Genomic DNA, 25,540 nt, shown 5'->3' on the forward strand with positions numbered 1-25,540 from the left:
TGTGGGGCTCGATCCCAGGACCCTGGGACCATGACCTGAGCCGAAGGCAGACGTTTAACGACTGAGCAACCCAGGCGCCCCAAATTAGGACTTTTTAAAACAATGGCATGCAACCCATCATTTCAAACCTGTTAACGGTTTACAGTTAGAAATGCAAAAATCATGTGAAAAGGAGACACCTTACATGTAGGATTTAGGAGCAGTTACCTTCTTATATTTCCACTGAAGTGATCTCTACTTTTAAGTATTTATCTGCAAAGTCGGAAACTGGTATAACATCTTTATCCACCAATTATTTGATAATTTGTATCCTTAAAAGGATAAAGAAGTTTAGCAGTAGTCAAGTTCTGATTTATAAGTAAGAGTTCGTTTCTCAAATAATCTGTGGTTTACTTGTTTTTCATATATGAGCTGCTTCTTTCCTGGTTGTTTCCTCTTATTTCTCCCTCTCTCTTGTGTTTTTGATTTGATATTTGTATATATTGTAAAATGATTACCCAAATAGATCTAGTGAACGTCTGTCACCAATCCTTAGTTACAGATATTTTTCCTTTGATGAGAACTTTTAATATTTACTCTCATAACAACTTTCAAATATTCAGTACAGTGTAATTAACTATACTCACTATGCTGTGCATTACATCCCCATGACTTACTTATTTTATAACCAGAAGTTTGGACCTCTGGACTCCCTTCACCCATTTGGCCCACCTCCCTCCCCTGCCTCTGGCAACCACCAATGTGTTCTCTGTTTCTATGAGCTGGGTTTTTTGTGGGTTTGTTGTTCTTTTTACAGGCCACATATAAGTTAGATCATAAGGTATCTGTCTTTCTCTGACTTATTTCAATTTAGCAAAATATCCTCTAGGTCCATTCATGTCGTCTCAAGTGATTCATTTATATGGCTGAATAATAGTCCATTGTGTAGATATACATATGGATACCACATTTTCTTTATCCGTTTACCATTGAGGGACACTTAGGTTGTTTCTATATCTTGGATATTATGGATAATGCTATAATGAGCATGAGGGTACAAATATCTTTTCAAATTAGTGGTTTCATTTTCTTTGGATTAATACCCAGAAGTGGAATTGCTGGATCATATGATAGTTCTATTTTTAATTTCTTGAGGATACTCGATACTGTTTTCCAGAGTGGCTGCACCAATTTGCATTCTCACCAACAGAGCACACGGGTTCCCTTTTCTTCAAATCCTTGCCAACACTTGTAATTTCTTGTCTTTTAGCAAATAGCCATCCTAACAGGTATGAGGAGCTATCTCATTGTGGTTTTGATTTGCATTTCCCTGATGATTAGTGATATTGAGTATCTTGTCATGTGTCTGTCGGCCATCTGTATGTCTTATTTAGAAAAATGTCTATTCAGGTCCACTGCCCATTTTTAAAGTGGATTGCTTGGTTTTTGCCATTGACTTATGTGAGTTCTTTGTAAAATTTGAATGTTAACCCCTTACCAGATAGATGATTTGCAAATATTCTCTCCCATTCAGTTTGTTGATGGCGTCCTTTGCTGTGTCATAACTTTTTAATTCAATGTAGTCTGTTTGTTTATTTTTGTTTAGTTGCCTTTGCTTTTGGTGTCAGACCCAAAAAAATCATTGCCAAGACTGATGTCAAGGAGCTAGCTGTCAGGGAGTTTTCTTCTAAGAGTTTTATGGTTTCAGGTCTTAGGTTCAAGTCTTTAATCCATTTTGAGTTAACTCTTATGTATGGTGTAAGGTAGTGGTCCAGCTTTATCTTTTTGCACATAACTGTCCAATTTTCCCAGCACCATTTACTGAAGAGACTGTTCTTTCTTCATTATATGTTCTTGGCCCCTTTGTCATAAATTAGTTGGCTATATATGTGTGGATTTATTTCTGGGCTCTCTCTTCTGTTCCATTGATCTATGTGTCTGGTTTTTATGCCAGTACCATACTGTTTTGATTACTATAGCTTTGTAATATAGTTTCAAATCATGGAGTATGATACCTTCCACTTTGTTCTTCTTTCTCAAGACTGCCTTGGCTATTCAGAGTCTTTTGTGGTTCCATAAAAATTTTAGAATTATTTGTTTTAGTTCTTTGAAAAATGCCATTGGAATTTTGACAGGGATTGCATTGAATCTGTATATTGCTTTGGGTACTCTGGACATTTTCACAGTATTAATTCTTCCAATTCATGAGCATGAGATATTTTCGCCATTTATTTGTGTCTTCAATTTTTTTTCCTTAATGTCTTATAAGTTTCAGTGTCTCTTATGTCTCTTTTAGAGGCTCCTTTTTGATAATGTGGCTGGGCAGGATTAGTGATGGATGTAATGTACTTCTTCATTATTATTTTCTTCTACATTATAATGTAGTGATCCCAACAGTAATACTTTTAAAAAACAGTGCCATATGTGACCTTTTTCAACCTATTTACCACAACTGGATATTTTCTTGACATAGTTGCATTTTAAAACACTTCCAAATTATCCTGTTCTTTATCTTACTGATATTTTCAAACTTTTTATTTTAAATATATTATATGTACAGAAAAATACAAATATCAGAGGAGTACAACTCGTGGGATTTTTCACAAATTTAACATTTATGTAATCAACACCCAGATTAAGAAATAGGATGTTCCCAGCAGCTCTGTATTACTGAATTTTATTTAGTTCTGTGTTTGTGTGTGTGTGTTTTCTCCTTTCTCCTGAAGAACTAGTTCTTTTGTATTTATTTCCTTTCTGTTTTATTTGTGAGCGAGTGGAATCTAGGTAGCAATCTATAGATTGATAAAAGTGTTTCATAAATACATAGCCACATGTAACATAAATACATGAATATCTTCTGAAAAGGTATTTTCAGAATACCTTTATTATTGTTGAAGAGTAATTTAAACTTTTTAAGTTACTGTTTTTCTTCTACCCCCCCTTGAAATTTCATGCTGTGATTTCCTCTAATCATTGCTCCAAAAGTATATATTCATTTAGAAATGGTTGACTTTTTTTTTTTTTAGTGTGTAAATTCAAGGCTCACAAAAGATGTGCAGTGAGGGCAACAAATAATTGCAAATGGACGACTCTGGCCTCCATCGGGAAGGACATCATAGAGGATGAAGATGGAGTAAGCACAGTTCTGTCTTTGGTTTATTCCCAGTACCACCTCCCTTTTGTTGTTTGCCCTGTGGAAAATGACAGAGTTAAGGGGGAGTATTTACTAGTAGGATTAAATGGAAGGCTTTGGTTAATTATGAGTTTCTCTTTCTAGTTAGAGCCTTCATAGTTTCCTTTAGCTCTTAAATTTTGAGGGAAATGTGAATAGGGCTTAGCAATGGTTGCTGTGCTGGGCTGGTGTTGGAGACCCTTACCTGACAGGTAAGATACTCTTTAAGGCTTAGCTCGGGTGTCTATTTGGATGTTCACTCCTTAGACGTTGGGGCCTCCTTTCAACAGTGTCCCCCCACCTTCAAAACCTTGTCTCCATTGCACCTTGCGTACGCACCTCTGATAGCACTTTGTAATCGCTTTATGATAATGCCTTTACCTTCATTGCTCCTCAATTAGACTTCACATCCTGAAGGTCAGGGATTTAGTCTTACTTACTGTTGTATCCCTACGGTGCTCGGGGCATAATAGATGGTCAATAAATGTGGACTAACTGAATGGATGCCCTGAGTGATAGGTACATCTCTTGATTCCATAGAGTGAGACATGATCATAGATCCTCCCCCGGGTAAGGATGGTGTCCCCCACTCTCTAATCCGCCTGCTCTTTGTTCTCGCTGCTTAGCTAGCTATGCCGCACCAGTGGCTCGAGGGTAACCTGCCCGTCAGCGCCAAATGCGCCGTATGTGACAAAACATGTGGGAGTGTCCTGCGTCTACAAGATTGGAAATGCCTTTGGTGTAAAACGATGGTGAGAGTCCTTTCTAATTCTTTTCATATATTTGTTTTAATCCACGTGATTTAGGGGCAAAGAACTTATGGTCTAACAGAGCAGGGTAGCATACGTACCCATTGCAACATTCATCTTTTTCGAAGTATATTCCTTCCAGTCTGGTTACTTTTTTTTTTAAGATTTTATTTATTTATTTGAGAGAGAGAGAATGAGAGAGAGTGAGCACATGAGAGGGGGGAGGGTCAGAAGGAGAAGCAGACTCCCTGCCGAGCAGGGAGCCTGATGCGGGACTCGATCCAGGGACTCCAGGATCATGACCTGAGCCGAAGGCAGTCACTTAACCAACTGAGCCACCCAGGCGCCCCAGTCTGGTTACTTTTTAAGTATCCTTTTTGTAATGCCCAGTTGTTGTTTTTCATTATGCTGTAGCCACATTTAATGGTTTACTGTTTTCAGCCCTGTTTTACCACCTATTAAACCCAGAAAGCCACCAAATTTTGATTGACATGCGAAGTATAATTTTAGTACAACCCTGCTCACGTTCTCTGACAGAATGCCACGTCCAGTCAGCCACACACTGGTATAATTGGAATTAGATACCTTTATATTATATAGATAAATATTTTAAAACTTCCTCGCGCATGTAAGAAAGCAATGAGAAGTACGCACGGCATGACATAGAGCTGATGGCAAGGGATGGTCCCGTCCATGCCGGACTGCGTGTGCACCAGGCCCGAGGCTTCATGAGGGCATAGCAACAGCTGTGGGTACTCGTCTCAGCAGTGGGCGATGCCGTCCAACAGTGACAGCGATCGCCTTGCTTTGGGCTGATTTGTTTGGTCTTGTGTTGCATCTTGGAAGTCATGCCTCACCCCCCAAAAAAGGTGGAAACTCATTTCTTTCAGTAAGTATGATGCAGATCATCAAATGAAAATGATGTGAGTATGCTGTTTTGATTTCATAATTGGTGAGATTAATTCCATTTTTTCCACTGGAAACAGAAAACAGTAAGTCCTGCAGTTTTTTAGTTGGGCCTGATAGGTAATCTGTTTCCTTCGTATTTTTTTTTTTAAGATTTTATTTATTTATTTGGCAGGGAGAGACACAGCGAGAGAGGGAACACAAGCAGGGGGAGTGGGAGAGGGAGAAGCAGGCCTCCCGTGGAGCCTCGATCCCAGGACCCTGGGATACGCGTCATGGCAGATGCTTAATGACTGGTTAAAGAGCCCTCCAGGCGCCCTCCTTCTTATTTTTAAATCAAGTGTGATTCTCTCTAACCTCATGCTTTTGTTATTCTTCGTCAGTTGCCCCTTTTATCAGCCACAGGCGTTACTTCTAATTACTTCTAATTTCTCTGATGCCCTGTAATATAATATATAGACTGTATTAGATATGTCTTTGGAGTTTTGGTGAAGCTGTAACCCCTAAAACCCTCTTAGGGCACAACCCCAAGATCAAGAGTCACACACTTTCCCGATGGAGCCAGCCAGGTGCCCCAGCATTCCCTATTTTATTTATTTATTTATTTATTTTAAAAGATTTTATTTATTTATTTATTTATTTATTTATTTAGAGAGTGTGTGCGCGAGTTGGGGGAGGGGCAGAGGGAGAGGAAGAGAGAGGGGCTCCAGCAGACTCCCCGCTGAGCGTGGATCCCGACATGGGTCTCGATTTCTGGACTCTCGAGATCATGACCTGAGCTGAAATTAAGAGTCTACCGACTGAGCCACCCAGGTGGCCTCCTGGCATTCCTTATTTTAAGAGTGCTCTCAAAAGGCCTGTAAGATAAAAATGTTATAAATAAATAAGTAAGTAAAGTGCTCCCATAAACAACATTTTAAAACTTCATCCCACGTAAGATTTCTTTTCAGGGGGGCATCCACTGATGTGTGCGTCTGCTGCTAATTTCATTAGTCTACGTGTACATCTGTTTCTCTACCTCTAGAACTTCAGCTGTTCTCTTCTAACTTTTTAAAAAGAAAGCAGATTATGTGTGTGATCAGCTACTTTAGAAAGGTTTTATAGAAGTTGTCTCTACCTGCAGTACATAGGTCTCTACTTCTATTTGCTCAGTCGTTTTTCAGCTTTGCTAACGTTCACAGTAGGAGTTCATTAGATATTTACTTGCTCACTCTACTCCCTCCCACCTTTTAAAAATTTCACGAACAGTATAGAAAGATGAATACAGGATGTGGAAGGGGGCATTCTGGAATGTCTCCTCCCTCTTTTTTCTGGCAAACTTAGATATCACCTTATCATGAAGTCGTTCCTGCCCTACACTATGTCCGTTGGACATTCAGGTTTGCGGGCCACCAACACCTTGTCACCTCTTTCTTGGGGTTGTACTTCCTATGCACTATCACTTACCTCTTTACATATTATTTTGTCTTTAAAATAATGAGTTTCTGACAGAATATCTAGTTTGTAAAACAGTCATGTAGTTTAAACAGAATAAAGTAAGACCATGGTTCCACAACTCTAATGAGTCAATTTTTCCAGTTGTTGTTCAGTCTCTGGATACAGTTTTACCTTTTTTGTAAAAAATAGTGAAGATACAATTTATCTTCTGCTTTTTTTCATTTAACACTGATATAAATATTTTTCTGTTTTGCTCTGTAATTCTCATACCTTTCTCTTTTAAAACTATCTGTGCATGCTTGTGGGGTTTTTTTTTTTTTTTTTGAAATCCATTTAGGATGTTAATTATTATAAATGATTATAGAGAACTATCCAAAATTAGGTCACCAGCAAACAAGAATCACTATTTAATTTCAGTTATTTTCTCAAAAGTTTTGATAAATAGGTGTTTAATTAATATGCCAGTTTTCTAAAAGGACTAATGAAATAAAGCCGTATTAAATAAGTTCTTTATGAAATGTCTGCTTTTACTGCTTAAAACATTTCAAGGCTCTTTAGGTAAGTACCTAAAGTATTGTAAATTCCCTGGATTCTATGTAACGCGTTAGCCCTGCTCTTGTTCACAATAGTATCTTGACTGACCTTGAAATTTTTGTTTCTATGAAGTTCACACCTTTACTGAGTGCCTATGATATATATCACTTGTGCAATAATAGGACCTTTTCCTTTTCTTTACAGAGCCAGAAGTCTAGCTGAGAAAATAGGCACGCATGTATTTGTACCTATAGTAACATGAAAATGTTATATATAAAAAAAAGGTGTGAATAGAAAGTTATAGGACCACTGCAGAAAGAGCAGACACATTACAAATTTTATTTTCATTAAATTCTATAAGAATGTTATAAGGTAGAGGTCATCAGTTTTTTTATGGACGATGCTATTGATAAGGACTAGTTAGCTTCCCTCCTTTCTCTTCCTCTCCCTCCCTCCTTCCATTCATTCCTGACTTCCTCTTTCCCCTCTCTTCCTCTGCACTCTGTTCTCTTCCCTTCTTCTCTCCTGGTCTTCACTAGGCATTTCTTTTTTTTAAAAGTAATATCTACACCCAGTGTAGGGCTTGAACTTCCAACCCCAAGGTGAAGAGTCTCATGCTCTACCGACTGAGCCAGCCAGATTCCACTCAGAAGGCATTTCTTGATGTACACTACTTGCCTGAGACAATCATAAAAGTCGGCTGCACAGACCAAATCAAATTCCCGTCTCTAAAATAATTAACCCATTCTTTAGCATTGTAAATGTTGTGCCATGAGAGTAATTTATGAATTACTGAATATTTTGTGATATAGTCGATCCTCAATGATCAGTTCCTTAGATGTAATTTATGCCATAATAAAACATTGATGTGTTTTTATGATTCTTGAAGGCTTATTTGTTTGTTATTAGGTACACACTGCCTGCAAAGATTTATACCATCCTGTGTGTCCCCTTGGCCAGTGTAAAGTGTCCATCATACCTCCAATTGCACTGAATAGCACTGATTCTGATGGTATGTATCAGTAGTGTAAATATGTATATTCCTGGTATATTAAATGTTGATTTGTACATTTACTTTCCTAGATTAAATTGAACTGTAATTGGTTATTCTGGTCAGCTTTTATTTAAGTCCATTCAAATTGCTGAACGGTACATTTAACTTCTAAAAGAACATTTTAGAATTAAAACTTAACATAGCTATTAATACACTGGTGAGATTACATATAAGACTTACAGATTTTACATTTCAGCAAACAAAATAAGATCATTATTCTATAACAAAATGCAATCCAAAAAGGTTAATTTTTATGTGCTTTTTTTCCCATCCATAATTGAAATTGCCCATCAGCATAGCTCTTATTGAAATCTGTTTTCCTATAATTTCCTTGGAGGAACTTATATTCCTATAAATTCCATCACTTTTTCGAGAATCTTACAACTTGGTTCTAAGTGCTAAAGAACTTGTCTTCCTTCTAAGCAAACCAAATTACAAAAGGCTTTCACCATATACTGTTATTAAAGTTTTGCATAAAGTGCTTTATGATTTTCAAACTTTTTATGTAAATTATGCCAATAGATATTATAAATACAAGGATAGGCTGCAAAAGATGTGATTTTTTAACCTGTGCTGTTAACAGACCTCCCCTCAATCCCCGATAAATCAAGGTTCTATTATTTATGATAAATTTTAAAGTATTTTCTAAAGCCTCATGAAGGAAAAGTTAAAACATTTTAAAATACTGAATATGAACATGAATTCTTTGACAAATGTGAATTTATAGACGTCATTGGTGTTGTTAAGGTAGGTGGTGTATCTTCAGTTATCTATGATTAATACTTTTACCATCTTTAGTAGGATTTTTCATTGTAGAGCATATTTTAAAAGATAAGTTCTATAGCCTTAGTATGTAAATAAAACCTATCTCCATTTGGGGGACTAAATTATAATTTATTGTACAAGTAATAAACAAGGTTCTTTGTGAATTTATGTTCTTTTCTCTGAAGTTTTATCAATAGTTTAAAAGAGACAGCTGTTCATATTGATCCTGTACTGTGTTTTTTTACAGGTTTCTGTAGAGCGACATTTTCATTCTGTGTTAGTCCTCTGTTGGTTTTTGTCAATTCTAAGAGTGGAGATAATCAGGGAGTAAAGTTCCTTCGTCGATTTAAACAGTTGCTAAATCCGGCTCAGGTGTTTGATTTAATGAACGGAGGTCCTCATTTAGGGTAATTAATTATTGATAAATCTCATTAGAATGAAATAGTACTAAGCATGAAATGTGTTTGATTTTTCAGTTTGTGAAGGCTTTTGATCCATCTAGACATCTCTGTATTGATCTTCCCACTCTTTCCTTTTTTAAAGCTCTAATTCTAAATTTTAACTTCACCTTTTGATATTTATATAACTTCCTTATGTGCTGAAAATCCCAAAATTTGTTTAGAAAATCTTTTAGAATATATTCTGCATCAGACAATACTAATGGTTTGCTTAGCTCTAAGAAAAATCAACTTGGGTAAATACAGAAATACCCAGTAACTTTAGAAAATGATCTGCATGGAAGGCTAGCATTAATTTTTATGTAATACAAATAATCAGTTATTTAACCAAGCATAGACACTACTGTGGGTTTCAAGGACAGCTCCTCAAGGATTTGAGACTCAATTCCTATATGAATGACAAAAAACACTGGTGTTGATTGTTCTTTTCAGCTTTCTGGAATGTCCTCTAACTTACAATCTGAAAAAAAATTAAACGATTTTCAGTGAGGGAAAATATGCCTTGAGGTACTTTTAATACGTTTTTAGTGTGTATATATGACTTTGTTGAAGAGGTGATATTGGATCACCTGAACCTGGGTCCCTACAACCTCTTCATGATCTACTTCTGCCAACTCCACTTTTCTCTTGGGTTCCACGGTCACCTTAAAGCGTGAACACAGATGTAAAAATGGGGATTTTAGATACCCCGAAGAGGCCCTGGGTTTTTAATTTAACATTTTCCCGCCTTTTCTCTTGCTTGCCTCACTTTGTGCCTCTGTTCACTTTTGCTCTTTAGGTTTCTTTCTTCTTGTTTCTATTGCCTTCTTGCCAAGTCTCAGGCCCTCTGGTCCCATGGATGTTGGTCTTCTTCATCCTTTCCCAACGCCCCCTATGTCTCTTTGTACATGCCTTCCCCCTGTTTGGGTCCTGGCACTTCCTCACCTGGCCTCTCCACTCACCTGTGTCTCTTGCACTGGGCTTAGCTGTGTCTCCCTTTCTAGCACATCTGTTTCATAATCCTTCATAGTTCCTATATCTTATATTCTTTACATTTACTTTTCCCACCCGTCCTTTATGATTCCAAGGCAGGCCCTTTGTGAAACTTCTTGAGATTGTCTCTATAACATATTTTATAGGGTTTCCACAGTACTCGAGGTGCACGAAGGTACATTCAAGAGGTGGTGGGATGTGTCCAAAGTTAAGACGAAGGAAGACAGAGGTAAAAAGACTGACCCAGACTAGGGGATGAGGGGGAGGAAAAGCAAGGTGGGTGTCCAAAAAGTGATATGTCGGCAAGGTTTGGTGGGTCCCTTTAGGAACTGACTTGATTGTCAGTAATATCAGTGCCCTAGATTCTCCACCCCTGGTTTGTAATATGCTATTCTTAAGGAAATAACATATCCTTGTAATGGGAAGAAAAAAAAAATCACCACTTTTACCATGTTTTATCACTTACCTTTCATTCTCTTTCCTGGATTCTGCTTCTTTGTTTTCTCATTTCTCACTCCCCTTCCCTCCTAATTTTATCTCCATTTCTACTTATAATCCCCTTTCCTCTTTATGATTAAGACGTTTTCTTGAGTTAAAAATTGCACTTCAGTTTTTATAGTATAATTAATATGTAAGTAAGAGTTCTTATATTTGATCTGAACACGCATACCAACATATACAGAATAACAAAGAATTGGGGAAAGTGATTTTTATTTATTTATATTAAAATAAAATACTTTTTGCTTTCAGTTTAAGATTATTCCAAAAGTTCGACAACTTCCGAATTCTTGTTTGTGGAGGAGATGGAAGTGTGGGTTGGGTTTTGTCAGAGATTGATAAGCTCAACTTGAATAAACAGGCAAGTACTAAATCTTTTCATGACTCGTTGACATGAATGTGTACTAACCTGCTGACCATTGGAGCACAGAAGTATCATAGCTCCGGTTTCTCAGCTTGCCTGAGGTCTCCCTGTTGTGCTCTCTTTCAGTGTCAACTGGGCGTATTGCCTTTGGGTACAGGAAATGACCTTGCCCGCGTTCTAGGCTGGGGCGGTTCCTATGATGATGACACCCAACTTCCTCAGATACTAGAGAAGCTGGAACGAGCCAGTACCAAAATGCTAGACAGGTAAAAGTGAATTTTCATCTAACACTAGACTGAAAATGGCATACTGACATTTTTGGCAGTTGAAATTTTACAACCTGTAAGCCCAGTGAGGACAGAGATTTCTGGTCTTACCCATTCGTGTCACGCCTGAGGTCTAGAACAGAGCCCAGCATAGGTAAATATATTTTTGGGGTGAATGAATGAATTGTAACAAAAACTGAGAAAACCAGTCTGATGAACCCACTATTTTAAAAATAGAACGCTATGCTGGGAGAGCAATTACTTCTCATTGTTGTTCAGGTCAGAAAGCTTAAGCAGTTCATTTTGTGTGGGGGCTTTTGATGGCTATAATGGGTATGGCCCCATTGTCCTCTGGCTTCATTAAAGCTAAGGAAGACGTATAAACTTGAGATTTGTTAGAATATCTCTTCTTAATTATGCATATTAAGAATGAATTGAACCAACAAAGAACTAAATACTAAAAGAGATAATCCTTTCCCAGTGACTGGGAAATATTAAGAACGCCATATCAAGGAATTATTACTGTGTTTATGGTATCCTTGATCACATCTCAACTTCTTTCTCTCTAAATGTCCCATGTATAAAAAAGAAATCACAGTGTGTGTACCCTGAGTGTTACAGAGAAGGTGGGTAGGACTGGGGATTATTTAGGAACAACAGGACTCAGTAAGCAGTAACCACCCCTCCCCACCATAGGTAGAAGACAAATGTCAAAATATCATTATAAACTGAAGCTAGCATGAATCCAAACAACTTTGATAGGATTAGCCATCTGTGGAGCTGTTCCCGAAAATAACAAAATCTCCTCAGGGAGCTACCGATCTAAAATGTAATTACTCTAAAATGAGCTATAACCTAATTAATTGTAACCTTGCCCGTCATAAGGTTATGTAATGGTTGGTTCTTTTGCTGACAGGATATTTAAAAAGAGCTGGGCTGTAGAGCATTTGTCTATGGTTATCCAAAGCTATTCGTGAGAGGGATACCCCCATAGTTTGGGTGCGTCAAGTGGATTCCGTCTCCAGTCTTGAAAAGAACCTGGAGGTGATTTCCCAATTCTGTGCTTAAAACACCACACGAGGTGTTTTAAATGGCTTTTTCCTGCAAATTTAAACACCATTTTCGCTGCATCCCAGGAAATGCTGCTAGACATTTCCTCCACCCTGGGTGTGTGCTTTTCCTTTGTATGTCAGAAAAGTTAACTTCTCCAGGTGGCTTGCAGAGAAACGGTGCCCCTGTGGTGAAAGTCTGATACAGAGCTGCACACAACAACAGAAGAGAAACATCAAAGGAGGCTCGAGAACCGACGACCATTAGAAACATAAGGATATTTCGTTCCTGTGTTTTGTTTACTAATTTAAGAGCACTGTTGGTAAAGAACAGGTGGAAAAAGTCACTGTTTAATATTATTCGAATTACAGAAGCTTTTTGCTTTTATCAATTGATTTGATCCTCAAAACAACACTGTCAGGTGGCTAAGAACAACATTATTACGACTATTTTACAAAGATGAAAGTTGAGGAGTTTGTGGAAAGTTGTGGAGACAATGAAAAGAAGAATATTTTTTCATCTGCCTGGTACTTCTAATTGCTTTACTTGAGAAAGTATTATCTCATTTAATCATCAGTACACACCTACAGCTGACTAATATTGTAATCTCCATCTTACAGGTAAAACGGCTCAGGAGGCTTTCATATTATCAGTGTCACGTAGCTAGTAAGTGGTAGGACTAACTGGCACTGTCAGCTGGAATCCAGACTCTCGTTCTCAAGATCTTTCCTCAACACGGTGCACCGTGTCCTCCTTAATGCATATATGCACCAGAGAGGGCCCAACCTTCTGGCCTCTAACTCTGCTTAGCTGGTCCCAGTATGCATCCTTTCTTGACTTGTCCTGCCACTTTCTCCTCTTTCTTCAGCTCCAACCATTTTCTATCAAGGGACTCCACAGCATGGAAGGTGCAGCAAACTTAAGATATCTGGGTGGATTTCTTTCCCATTTCTTTAACTGTCCTTTGATCAGAGGAGTATTTCCAGCTATAAGGAACTTGACTTTCAGGTTTCCCATTGTGGCTTTCCCTCTTTGGATATCTACAGAGTTTAATTATTTTATGTGTTTTCTGCACCAGGGTATAAACTTCATTTGGAAAGTCTTAGTCAGCCTTGCGTTTCCAGACCATGGAATGCTGTCTGTCATGTTGAGATGTTCAATAAATGTCTGTTGCATGGATGAATGAATGAATGGCTTTTTGTGCCCAAATATATATTCCTTGATAGTATATTCATGTCAAGAGTTGAACAGTAGCTATAAGTATTCCGTTTATACATCCTAACATACAACCTATGTCTTTGGGGGAGATTTTCTGGGAATTCAGATTTTTATGCAAAGACTTACTAGTTTGAATGACACACTCGGCTCTGTTTAGATACTGATGCCAATCTTGGGATTTTCCCCTGGGTTCTATCACTGGCTTCAGCCGTGATATGCTTTTCTTAAAACTCATGTGTTACGGCACTGCTTTTATTATGCTTTGTGTCTTTGTAAAGTCTTGATTTCACATCTGCTACTGACAACAGTCATGTCCCTACCCAACTATTCTTCCCAAATTTTGAAATTATTCTGGATGAAGACTGGATTTGTCTGGAGTTGATTGCTTTTCTTTAACACCAAGTGATTCAGTGTTTGGTTTGAAATTAATATTTGCAGCTAATTGAAATAAATTTGCTTCAAGTATTAAGAAATTATTTCTATTAATATTTTCTTCTCAACCCCATGCTTACTTTCTTAATTTAAGAAGGGATATTTAGTTAATTTTCATTTCATGTATGTATAAGCTGACTTGGCAAGACTGGTTGGTACACAGATAGTGATTTATCTTTCATTGGCACTATGCATTTGTTTAATCTGGGACATTGTTTTAGAACTTTGGGTTGTGATCCACTAGTAACCTGTGTAATCTAGTTAGTAAGTTGCAGTGAACATTATTTAAGAAGGGAAACAGAAAAGAATAAAAAAATCAGAATGCATTGCACTAGTAAAGAAGGCAAAGTTTTGTTATATATGTGCATTTCTTACTATGGGTCACGGCCTTTAAAAAGTTTGGAAGTCCCTAATCAGAGAATTGGTAAGATATGGACATCATAAAGTATGGCTTCAGCATTTTATGAGATTACAAAATTCCATCTCTTTCCCAATATTTGGTTGTCTTAGATACAATAAACCATAGTTCATGCATATATGTGCACATGTATATACGTGAGGTGAGAACAAAGTCAGTTTATTAAATTTTAAAGGAATTTCAGACCAAAGATTTTTCTCCCTTCAGGTGGAGTATAATGACCTATGAACTCAAATTGCCACCAAAGGCTTCTCTACTTCCAGAACCTCCAGAAACATCGGAAGAATTTTATGTAAGACTTTAACCTTTGCCTATTTATCATTTGGAAATAGGGGTGAATATCTTGAACAAATACGAAAACTTTATAAGATATGGTAGCATGTTTACTTAATTTTATTTTTTATTTTTTATTTTATTTATTTATTTAAATTTATTTTTTATTATTTTGGGCTCATTGACTACTTCTAGTCCTCTGCCCCAGAAGAAAGAATCCTTATGATCTAGGTTAGAGTCCTTCTACGACCACCGTTCTGGAAGTGTGAACTTGGCCATATCACTCACTGTCACGGGCCTCCATTACTTTATCCGTAGAGCAAGGTCTCAGTGTTGGGAGGAGTAAACAGTAATGAAAGTGTGTAAAGCACTAGGCATGCAAATTCCCTTTCCACACCCCTGATACTTCTCCCTGACTATTCCACCTGCCTGCTTCCTTTTACCAGCAGGGCTCCAAGGGAGGCCAGCTGATGAAAGGTGCCTGTTAGCTTTTACTCATCTTCTGCTTGGGCCATCGGCACCTGTCTGACTAGTAGGTGTTAGCTCAGCAATTTCCAAACACACCAGTACTTGTGGGCAGAGTATTACATAATTTCTCTCTTCCTACTTTGCCTCTTCTTTGAGGGTTCACCATTACAAGTTTCCTGGTGAAGTCTATTGATCAAGATAAAACAGAGGAAGAAAGCTCACTTCATTCCATCCCTGCTACAGACCAGTGATAACTATAGTTTTTAGATGTTTTTAAAGATTGAGCGTTCTGATTAAACCTCACAGCACTGAAGAATTGAAACAGATCCTAATTTTCAAAGGATTATTCTCTGACTGACAAACCGTTTGATCTATAGTAGCTTATTTTTCCCTGTAGGAAAATTCATCTGTTTATTTGACCGTTGAAATCTTTGTTTTTTCATTAAGAAAATTATGAACTTGTCAAAACTAAGGAAAGGAATGATAACTAGAAACGGGGCTATTCCTTAAAGAAGCTAATTGTAATTTGACACCTTTTTTTGCTCTAAAAGTAGCAAAAACTGCTTCTAAAAAATATGGAAAATACAAAAATATATGAAAAAATAATCTTACTATAGCCCTGACACCCAAAGATAATTACTGTTAAAGATTGATATGTTTACTATTTTATTTTCAGCAGCATTTTTATTTATAGTATTATTTTATTCAACTATAAATATAGTACTTGTTCTTATAGAAACCAGTCTTTTCTCTTAATAGTATTTTTGTAAATGTTATTAATTTTCTCCCCAAAAGGACAAAAGGGGGAATTTTTTGTTCTATTTACTTTAGAGATGTCTATTTCCTAGCAATTAATAATGAAGGTAAACACCTTACTTTTATTACATACATATAGTCGCTGAATATGAGAAACAGTTGTAACTACATGGAAAAAAATCTTTTAGTATAAAAAGGTTTTGAATGAAACCTAATTTAATTTGTTTTTTTCTTAAAATATTTCATAACAAAGGAATGGCATGCCTTAAGATTACAAGTTAAATGAACATTCTACATCACTCCGACTAGTTGCCATGTGACTTTTTTGCCTTTAAAACTGTAATAAAAGCAAGCTGAACCTTCCTTCTTAGGCTCAACCTAATTTCCCAGCTTGTATTTTTTAAGTATTCATTTTAAATTCCTTTATGCATGATTGTGAAATTATTATTTTTCCAGTTTTCCTTAAAAGGGCACAAATGTGGTCGAACTTCCTAATTATCTTATTAACTTACCATTCCACTGGCATCGTAGAGCTGCAGAGCTTAAAGAATTGTGACAGTTTTATTGATTAATTCCTTGTGGCTGTTGGACTTTTTAAACATAGCAAAAACAAGGATTTCATGATTTCCTTCAGTAACAATGGTTCTGTTAATACTCAATATTAGAAAACATATTGCTTCCATTTAACCTGAAATCCCCTTGCCATCATGTTCTTTTCGCCTCTACCCCTTTGCAAATGAATATGTGTCCCCCCAGTGACATCATGCTCAGTTCACGCCTGTCCTCACCTCAGGTATCCCTTGCTCCAAGAAGCCATCCCTCATCCCCCAAGCCCTAGTACCATCTCCTTCCTCGCGAGTTCCATGGCCACCTTCCATTATCACCTTCCATTATCTTGGTGCTATTGTACTGTCAAGACCAGGCAATGTGTTATTCATTCACCATTGTGTTGTCATCTGGTGTTGTGACTGGCACAAAGTGGACAGTTAATAAAAAGTTCTTATTGTTAATTTTTGTTCTAAATACCAAACGCTTTTGGAACTATGGGCATCTTGGCATCAAAGCCCTCTGGCCTTGTCTATTTCTTGGAAGCCAGATTCCCATTGCTTTCGGATTGGATTAAAAACTTTTTTGATGCAAGAGTCATAGTTTTAGTCTCTTTTGTATGATACCCCAATCACACCAGCCTAGTGAGTCAATAGCTGCTTATTTATTAATGGTAAGGTCATCAAAAAGAAGGTGTGAGCTGCTGTATCTCCACCAACGCCCCGAAAACGGGAGAGAATGGCCTCAAATCTCTGGACATGAAATTATTCCTATTAATTTGTTGTTAAATTTACTCTTACCGAAGCTTCTCTCCTCCCAGTTCTTTCTGTTTCCTAGCTGCTTCGTTACAGCATGCTAAGATGTTATAACTTTATTTGTTCGTAAATTTAACAATATTAAATGCCTGTTGGTATCTGGGCGTGGACATAAAGGCCTTGCCCTCCCACTTCAGTCATCTTAGAGTAGTGGTTCCTAAGCTGTGTGCAGGGGTCTCAGGACATCATGGTGAGCCCCAAGGGCTACCATGAGATATTTTTAAATTTCAAAGAAAATTTAATTGTAATACGCAGCATCTGTTGTACACCATACAGACTACTAGCTTGTCCAAATGTATTGGACACCATACGACTGCTAGCTTAAAGGACAGCTTAAACATTAGGTTGCACTACATTCCTTTTGATGACATCATATTTTTGTGAAGCTTGGGTTTTCAGTAGTCACTGTGATAAAAAGCAAACACCACACAACAATTAGTGTTGAATAGGAATTAAGGTTGTTATCGTCCAATCTGATTTCAAGGCTTGAGATGTATACAGTGCCCACAGGCTCACGGCTAGTTATTTAAGAATGAAATAAGATATTGTTTTTTCTTTTAAATTATATTTATTATTTTTTCAAAGGGCTCTTAAGTTGTTAGGACATAAATATTTATTAAGTTGTTTGTACTTAACTACTGTTAGGTATTCCTTTTGGCCTAGGGGTATTGTGACAAAATCATTCAGACATTAAGGATGCGATGAGGCCAGAAAGTTGGAGAATCTCTGTTCTATTGGGAGGGACAGACAATAAATGATCAGTTATGTTGAAGTTCTCTCCAGGGTATAATGGTTGCACAGAAGAGAGGATTCTTTGTCTGGCAAGTTCAGTGAAGTCTTTACAGAGGAGGTTGTACCTAAGCTGGGTTTTCAGCACAAAAAAAGAGAAGTTGGAATTAGCCAGTTGAGAAAGAGCATGGCGTAGAACCTGAGAGTAAGGACCTTGGTACATTCGGGTCACTTCAGGTAATACTGTCATGTTAGAGCGGGTCGTGCAAGGGAAGAGCATCAAAAGACGTGACAGGGGAGAGAAGAAGGGTTCAGATCATGGAGAATCCTGGGAATTATGGAAGGTCTTGCTTGCTAGCTGAAGAGTTTTGACTTTATCTGAAATGTAAGGGTGGGGGGAATCCCCTCAGACATGTTAAGCAAAGATGTGTCATGATCAGATTTCTGTTTCAGAAAAAAATCGCTGTGTCATGAAGTGGAGAATGGTTTGAGAGGAGGAGGAGAGAGATAGAGATCCCAACTACCAGGCTGTTATAATGATACACTTGAGAAATGACAAAATTTATATTTGACAAATAGTGTTAACCAAAGACCAAGACTTGCTGCGGGGTGGGGGAGGCAGTATGGTGGGATAAGCCACAGACCCGGCCCCCTAGTTTGTCTTTTCTTCATTAGCTGTGGGTCTTGGGCAAATTGCTCAACTCTCCTGAGCCTAACGCCCCTTGGCCGTGAAACAGGACAATTAATGGGATAAATACATGCAGAATGCTTAATCACAGTGCCTGATACACAATAAAAATAATTATTATTATTACCTTAACTTCCTGACTCTACGTGACTACATAATAGATTAATAAATGACATCAATAATTTTATCTTTGGACAGAGAGGTTATTTCTTTTACCTCTGGAAGAGGTTGTATTCTTTGCCTTTGGTTATTTTTAAAGGAAAAAAACTTGAATTTTTACAAGTACCTTCAAATGGAATTAATGAAAGTTTAAAATATTTTTCCCTGGGCCACCTGGGTGGCTCAGTCATTAAGCGTCTGCCTTTGGCTCAGGTCGTGATCCCAGGGTCCTGGGATCGAGCCCCGCATCGGGCTCCCTGCTCTGTGGGAAGCCTGCTTCTCCCTCTCCCACTCCCCCCTGCTTGTGTTCCCTCTCTCTCTGTGTCTCTCTCTGTCAAATAAATAAATAAAATCTTTTTTAAAAAAAAAAGATAAAATATTTTCCCTACCTTCTTAGGCTTTATGACAATCTGTCCTGTAGGGAAAAGAAATAAAACTGTCTTTTTGAAAAATATTTCCCTTCATTGCTTTTTAAAAAGGTATATTTTCATTTTTCTGATCTTGACTGTAAAGATGCAGCTTTTAATGTTTAGACTAGAAAATGAGTGAAGTGGATTTGCAAGTGAACACAATATTGTGTGAGGCTTTGAGGATCCTCCCCTCTTGTCTTTCTGCCCGTGAAGAAAGTAAGATTGAAATTCAAAAGACTAACATACTGATTAGCCACTGGTGGAACTGGATGGAATTCGGGAATGAGATCTCTCTTTGGGAAGATGCTAGTCAGGAAGGCTTTAAAGGAGGGGGGGTTGGTCATTGGATCTTCATTTAAGTCTGAATAAACTGATGCTAATGGGTAAGAAGCAATGAAAGGACATCTGAGTAGGATAGAAGAGCACAGGAGGCAGCTTGAATAGAGCAGATGGTTTACACTGGAAATTTTTGAGCTGTAGGACATGGTATATATTTGAGGCAGACGTTTGATGGAAGGCTCTGAATTGAGGTTGTTTAGATATTGTGCACATTTTTACTTATTAGGAAGATATGTTCTTTCAACAGAATGTTAAATTTTGAGTCACACAGAAAAGGGGACATAGGACTCCCTGAGCATTTTGATTCCTTCCTTCTCTGAGAGAGATATTTATTTACATGGTTGTAGAACAGTGCATTCAGCATTCTAAAAAACTTTTTATTGAATTATACATACAGAAAAGTGCACAGATCATAAATGTACACTTGGTAATTTTCCACAAGCTAAATGAACCCATGTCATCAATACCATACCCAAATCACAAGGCAGCATTACCAGCACCCCATGAGCCCCCTGATGCCCCTTTCCATTCACCACCCCCACCTCCCACCCCAAGAACCCCTCTCTTGGCTTCTAAAATCATAGATTATTTTTGTCTGTTTCTGTATTTATGAAACGAATCATTTTGTAAGCAGCCCTTCTCTGAATCCTTTCATTCAACATGACGTCCGTGAGATTCATCCATCGTGCGGCACAGCTGTAAATCACAGCATTCTCATTGCCCCATAGTACCCCCGTGCACAGATAGGCTACAGTCTGTTATCCCTGCTGCTATTTTTTTTTTTAGAGATTTTATTTATTTATTTGACACACACAGAGAGAGAGAGAGAGAGAGCACAAGCAGGGGGAGCAGCAGGCAGAGGGAGAGGGAGAAGCAGGCTCCCTCGCTGAGCAGGGAGCCCGAGGCAGGGATCGATCCCAGAACCCCGGGATCATGACCTGAGCTGATGGCAGACGCTTAACCGACTGAGCCACCCAGGCGCCCCTATCCATGCTACTACTGAATGAAGGCTGCTGTGAACGTTTTCTAGCACGTGTCTTTTGGTGAACGCACATCGCGTTTCTTTGGGGGTATATACATATGTAGGAATGGAATTGCTGGGTCTTATGGTATATGCGTACGCTCAGCTTTGATAGACACCCAGCAGCTTTCTGGAGTATTTGTATCAACTCCTGCTCTCCTACCGGGAGCAGCAGCGAATGAGAGTTCTGTTTCTCCACAGCCTTGCCAGTGTTTGGCTCTTCCCAGGCCTAGTTGCTGCCTTTGTTTTCATTGTAGCTCTTCTGGCAGACGCGGTGGAACCACGTTGTGGTTTTGCTTTGTGTTTGCCTGATGGCTGATGAGCTTGATCACCTGTCGTTGGTGGTAGTCCATTGGTATATCTTCCTCTTTAAATTTCTAGTCTTTTGCTCATTTTTCATTAGGTCGTCTGGCACTTTTTTGTGCCGACTCGCAGGGGTTCTTTATCTATTCAGCTATTCGACATTTTTTTTTAATTTAATGAATTTTATGGATTTTTTTTAAAGACTATAGATTAAGGAGTTTCAGAAGCGAAAAGCCTTTTACAGAAAGGAAGTTTTATTTATTTCCTATGATAACTCTTTTGTATATGTCATTATATTCATTGCCCTGTGTCACGTGTGTCCTGAACAGTCCCATTTTAGAAGCAGTAATAACTGAGCGGTATAAATGCCAGCAACAATAATACAGTATAGGGGTTTTTTGTTTGTTTTCAGATGACAATTTATGAGGACTCTGTCGCAGCTCATCTTACAAAAATCCTCAATTCTGATGAACATGCTGTGGTCATATCATCTGCCAAGTGAGTGATGGAGTTGAAGCCATGAAATAGTTATATGGTGAAAATGCTCGTTCCTACCATTTATGTCACTTTTTTGTGATTTTTTTCCTCCCCAAAAATCTGTGAAGTAGCTTACAGAATTAGATATACTAAACTTGCATTTTTTTTTTTTAATCACTTTAGCATCTTATTTGCAGTAGAGTATATATTTAGAGGGGTTTTTTTTGGATGCTTAATCTGAAACATTTTTATCAGAATGGTTTGGTAAGTGTTTAGAGTTTAATCAATCTAAGCTCCTATTTAAAGAAGCATTCATCTGTTAACTAAATTGAATTTAAATAAAAAATTAAAAATAAATAAAATAAAAAATAAATCAAGAAGTATTTATGATTAATTATAATATGAAAACACATTTCACTATCACTTATTATTTCCATAAACACTACTCTTTAGGAACTGTTTACATCAGGAAAGGGAAAATATTGAAGAGATTTTTCCAAATGACATTTATCAGCATGTTTAAATTACATAATTATATTTTAATTCAAAGTTATCAGATTTTAGTTAAATTGATTCTGTACATGGAGCCAGAGCTACTTGATTTTATTATCCCAAATGTTGCCTGCCTGGAATGTAGAATTTAGTTCTAAAGCATCCCATACTGATGTCCCGAGACCTAGAAAGTCAAGTAGAGGGAAGGGTGAAACCCATTGACATTTTCAACTGATAAGCAAGGGTAAAAGTATGCTTTGGGATTCTGGCTTAACAAGGAAATATTACTCTTATACAGAAAGAGGAGAAAAAGAAGAAGGAAAGAAAGAGAGTGAGGGATTAGGGAAGTGGTGGGGGCAAAATACACCAACTTTAGTATATTATATACTTACTTTGCAAAGAATCAAGGGAAGACAAGATAAATCATTATAAACAGATTTGCTTGTGACGAGTATAAATGTAATGACAGTTGCTTTTGATTGATGCCATAAGCCCCAGGGATAGGAAACAGGGCTGAGCGATAGGAGCCGTTGAGGAGCTTAAGTCAGGGGCGCACCCTGCTTGCCCAGAGAGGTGGGCTGCAGACACGGTGTTTGACGCAGAGTGCTGCTGCTGGTTTTCTGTCGCTGTTGTTTGGTTGGGCGTTTTCTGACCAATTGTATTGCCTTACGGTGAAATGTGGAAATCTCCAGTTTGTCCCAGGCCTCAGCACTCCCTATTGTCTTCCTCATCTTGGGCCAAATTTATATACCAAAGCCATTCCTTAGGTACTTCCTAAGCTCCTTCTACAAGGAAAACATTTGCATTTGCCACCCTTGCCCTATGAATCAAATGCTTTTTTTATAGGACATTTAGAAGATCTTGCTAGAAAAGATGGAAAGCTGAAATGGAAACTTTTTAAAAGTATAACAAGTTATAAAAGAATTATTCTTTGATACAGTTAAGTAAATATTTTATCTGGCCCCTTTCATAGTTTGGATGTCAGTGAATCCTTAATATTGGCCTGCATGTGTTTGATGTGTTTGATTACTGCCTTCTCTACATTTTTACATGTTTTTAATTGAGATATAATTGACTTTTAACATTGTCTTTCGTTAAATCTTATGTAGAATTCCAATATTTAAAAGATTAAAAATCTATTTTGTTGTCATTAATAAATGGGACAGGATTAAATTATTAGTCATTTATGAGAAAAATTAAGCTATAATTATAGATGACAGGTATAATTTTGTATTTGATGTTTCTAGTTTCTAGTTATTTCTGTATCTTTTTTCCTTACTGCCATGTAACTGAAATAAAATACAGAAATAACTGGAAACTGCATCAAATATAGTCTAAGATTTGCACAAAAAATGTGAATTCTAAAGTAGAAGCTAGTATATTATTTGTCTCTAATATCTCTAATGATTATTTGAGCATGTAAAAAAATTGTATCTTATATTTCTAAATGAAATTTGAATCAAGTATTTGCAGAATCTTTGAAGTGTTTCTGGAAAACAGCTTGAAAACCACTGGAGTAAATCACAATGTTGCACCAAGTAGGAGTAAATCTGAGGTCCTAGCTGAGATTCAACCATTTGGTAGCTTTGTGGCCTGTATCTGTTTTATCAAGTGTAAGAATGGAAAGCATGCCTGTCCTTTCTCCCTCATGGAACTGTTGAGAGAATTAAGTTGATTTATGAAATAAATATAGAGCTTATAAACTACAGAGTGCTATATTAAATTATGGTATCATTATCTCATGTTTTAATCAATTACATTCAAATTTTTTGTTTGACCTTGGCCTGGTTCTTTTTTTTTTTTTTTTTAAGATTTTATTTATTTATTTGACAGAGAGAGACAGTGAGAGAGGGAACACAAGCAGGGGGAGTGGGAGAGGGAGAAGCAGGCTTCCCACTGAGCAGGGAGCCCGATGTGGGGCTCGATGTGGGGCTCGATGTGGGGCTCGATCCCGGGAGCCTGGGATCATGACCTGAGCCAAAGGCAGACGCCTAACGACTGAGCCACCCAGGTGCCCCGACCTTTGCCTGGCTCTTTGTCTAGGCTCTACTATTAGCTTTAGCTTTGGATTTCTCTCTGACGAGCTCATTTGCCTTGAAACAGATTCTATTCCACCCCTGGTCCCCTCTTGTCACTCGTCTGTGCTCCCAGTCTGCCCAGCTGTCCTGTCTTTATAACCCCAGATTAAAATTTTAGGGGATTTGCCATAAAGAGGTTCAAGAGAAAAGAAAGGACAAAATGTGGTAAATTTGTACTGGTAATATGGCATTATTTTAAATTTAATTTTTGTTATTAACATTTTCAAACATACATAAAAGTAGAGAGACTGGTATAATGGTTTCCCACCATACCCATCACATGGCTTCAGTATTTATCAAAATTTTGTCATCCACTCCCACTTTCTTTTGCTATAGTATCTCTAAGCAAATCCCAGAAATCATTTTGTTCTTTCAGTATATATACCTAATAGTCTTATTAAAAAGTTTAATAAAATTAGTAACAATTCTCTAAGACTATCTATATTCCTCAATCCATGTTCCATTTTCCCTAATTATCTCAAAGTTTTTGTTAAACAGTTGAGTTGTTCAAATCAAAATCCAAACAAGGTTCAGATACTGCATTTGGTTTATAGGTATTTTAAAGACTTGTAAAATCTATAATAGCTCTCCCTGCTTAAAAAAGTTTTTTTTTTGTTATCGAGGGATGATATATACACAGTAAAGTGCCCAAATCATAAGGGTACAGCTTAGTGATGAGAAAGAAGAATACACATACACGTGTTCACATACATATTCTTGTAACCACCACCTAGATAACAAAGAATTCCCTTCCTTTGATAATGCCATTTACTTGTTAAATGATACACTATTAAGGCAGAATGTTTTAACCCTCTCGGTGCATGTTTACATTTGTTTTATTAAATAGTAATTCCCAGTAGCTTAAGCTGTTTTAACTCTTTTTAAAAAGCTGAAAATACTGATGGAAAAGCTATATTCCATTAGCATAGCTAATATGTAGGTTAACTAATGTAGTTACTATTGGTTAACCAACATAATGTCAGCATTTCTTTGATTTTGAAATTTTGTCAGTTTGGTATGGTAACATGAGTTACCTTCTGAGAATCAGAAGCATTAGTCAGCAATTATAGGTGTCACTTATTAATAAAAATACAAAGCAAAGTTATTAAATAAATGCAATTTGTTCTGTAGACAAAACTTAGAAAATGAGATCATCTGCCAGGAAAAATAAGATTGGAACTATTGTCATAGAACCACAGAATTTCAGATTTGGTATCTATCTTAGAGATAATTTAGGCAAACCCCCCCCCCCCCATTGAATAGGTGAGGTAAGATACGTAGTTGTTAGAATGTTTCCTCAGAGCACAGAGATAGCTAAGATGATGCACAGATACTTGTAAATCATCTTTAATTTCTGATTGGAACTTTTTTACATCAGATGGAAAATGAATTTTTCAGATTCTTATAGGATGACCCCTGCCTGCCAGTATGTGCATCCGTTTGGGCACCATCGCCATATTTTTCTTAGTGTAGTGTTTGCATATTTTGTCATTTGCCCCTATTAAAAAATATGTGGAAAATGAAGATAAATGAATGATAAATGAAGATACTGCTACTAGTGATAAAAAGTATAGATCTCATGAATACAATATAATTGCAGTGATAGTGGAAATCATCAAGCTTGCTAAATATGGACTTTTGTTAGCTTCAACTGACTATTTGGTGCAATATCAACTGCATATTTGTGCTCAACTTGGAAGGAAGAGAACAAAAT

The 25,540-nt window shown here is 37.3% G+C and overlaps 1 protein-coding gene across 5 annotated transcripts in view; it reads left to right on the forward strand.

Annotated features, from left to right (window-relative positions):
• Window positions 1–25,540, forward strand: part of DGKH (diacylglycerol kinase eta) — a 169,146-nt gene that overhangs the window by 104,489 nt on the left and 39,117 nt on the right. For all 5 annotated transcript variants that reach the window (XM_032402942.1, XM_032402940.1, XM_032402943.1 and 2 more), the window contains 8 exons: window positions 3,006–3,112; window positions 3,778–3,903; window positions 7,687–7,789; window positions 8,844–9,003; window positions 10,777–10,885; window positions 11,015–11,154; window positions 14,480–14,564; window positions 21,192–21,277. In XM_032402942.1, the coding sequence (XP_032258833.1) occupies window positions 3,006–3,112; window positions 3,778–3,903; window positions 7,687–7,789; window positions 8,844–9,003; window positions 10,777–10,885; window positions 11,015–11,154; window positions 14,480–14,564; window positions 21,192–21,277 (916 nt within the window). The remainder of the gene's footprint in view (window positions 1–3,005; window positions 3,113–3,777; window positions 3,904–7,686; window positions 7,790–8,843; window positions 9,004–10,776; window positions 10,886–11,014; window positions 11,155–14,479; window positions 14,565–21,191; window positions 21,278–25,540) is intronic.

This window comes from Phoca vitulina, unplaced genomic scaffold, assembly GCF_004348235.1.
Source record: "Phoca vitulina isolate PV1807 unplaced genomic scaffold, GSC_HSeal_1.0 scaffold5, whole genome shotgun sequence".
NCBI classification, from domain to species: domain Eukaryota; kingdom Metazoa; phylum Chordata; class Mammalia; order Carnivora; family Phocidae; genus Phoca; species Phoca vitulina.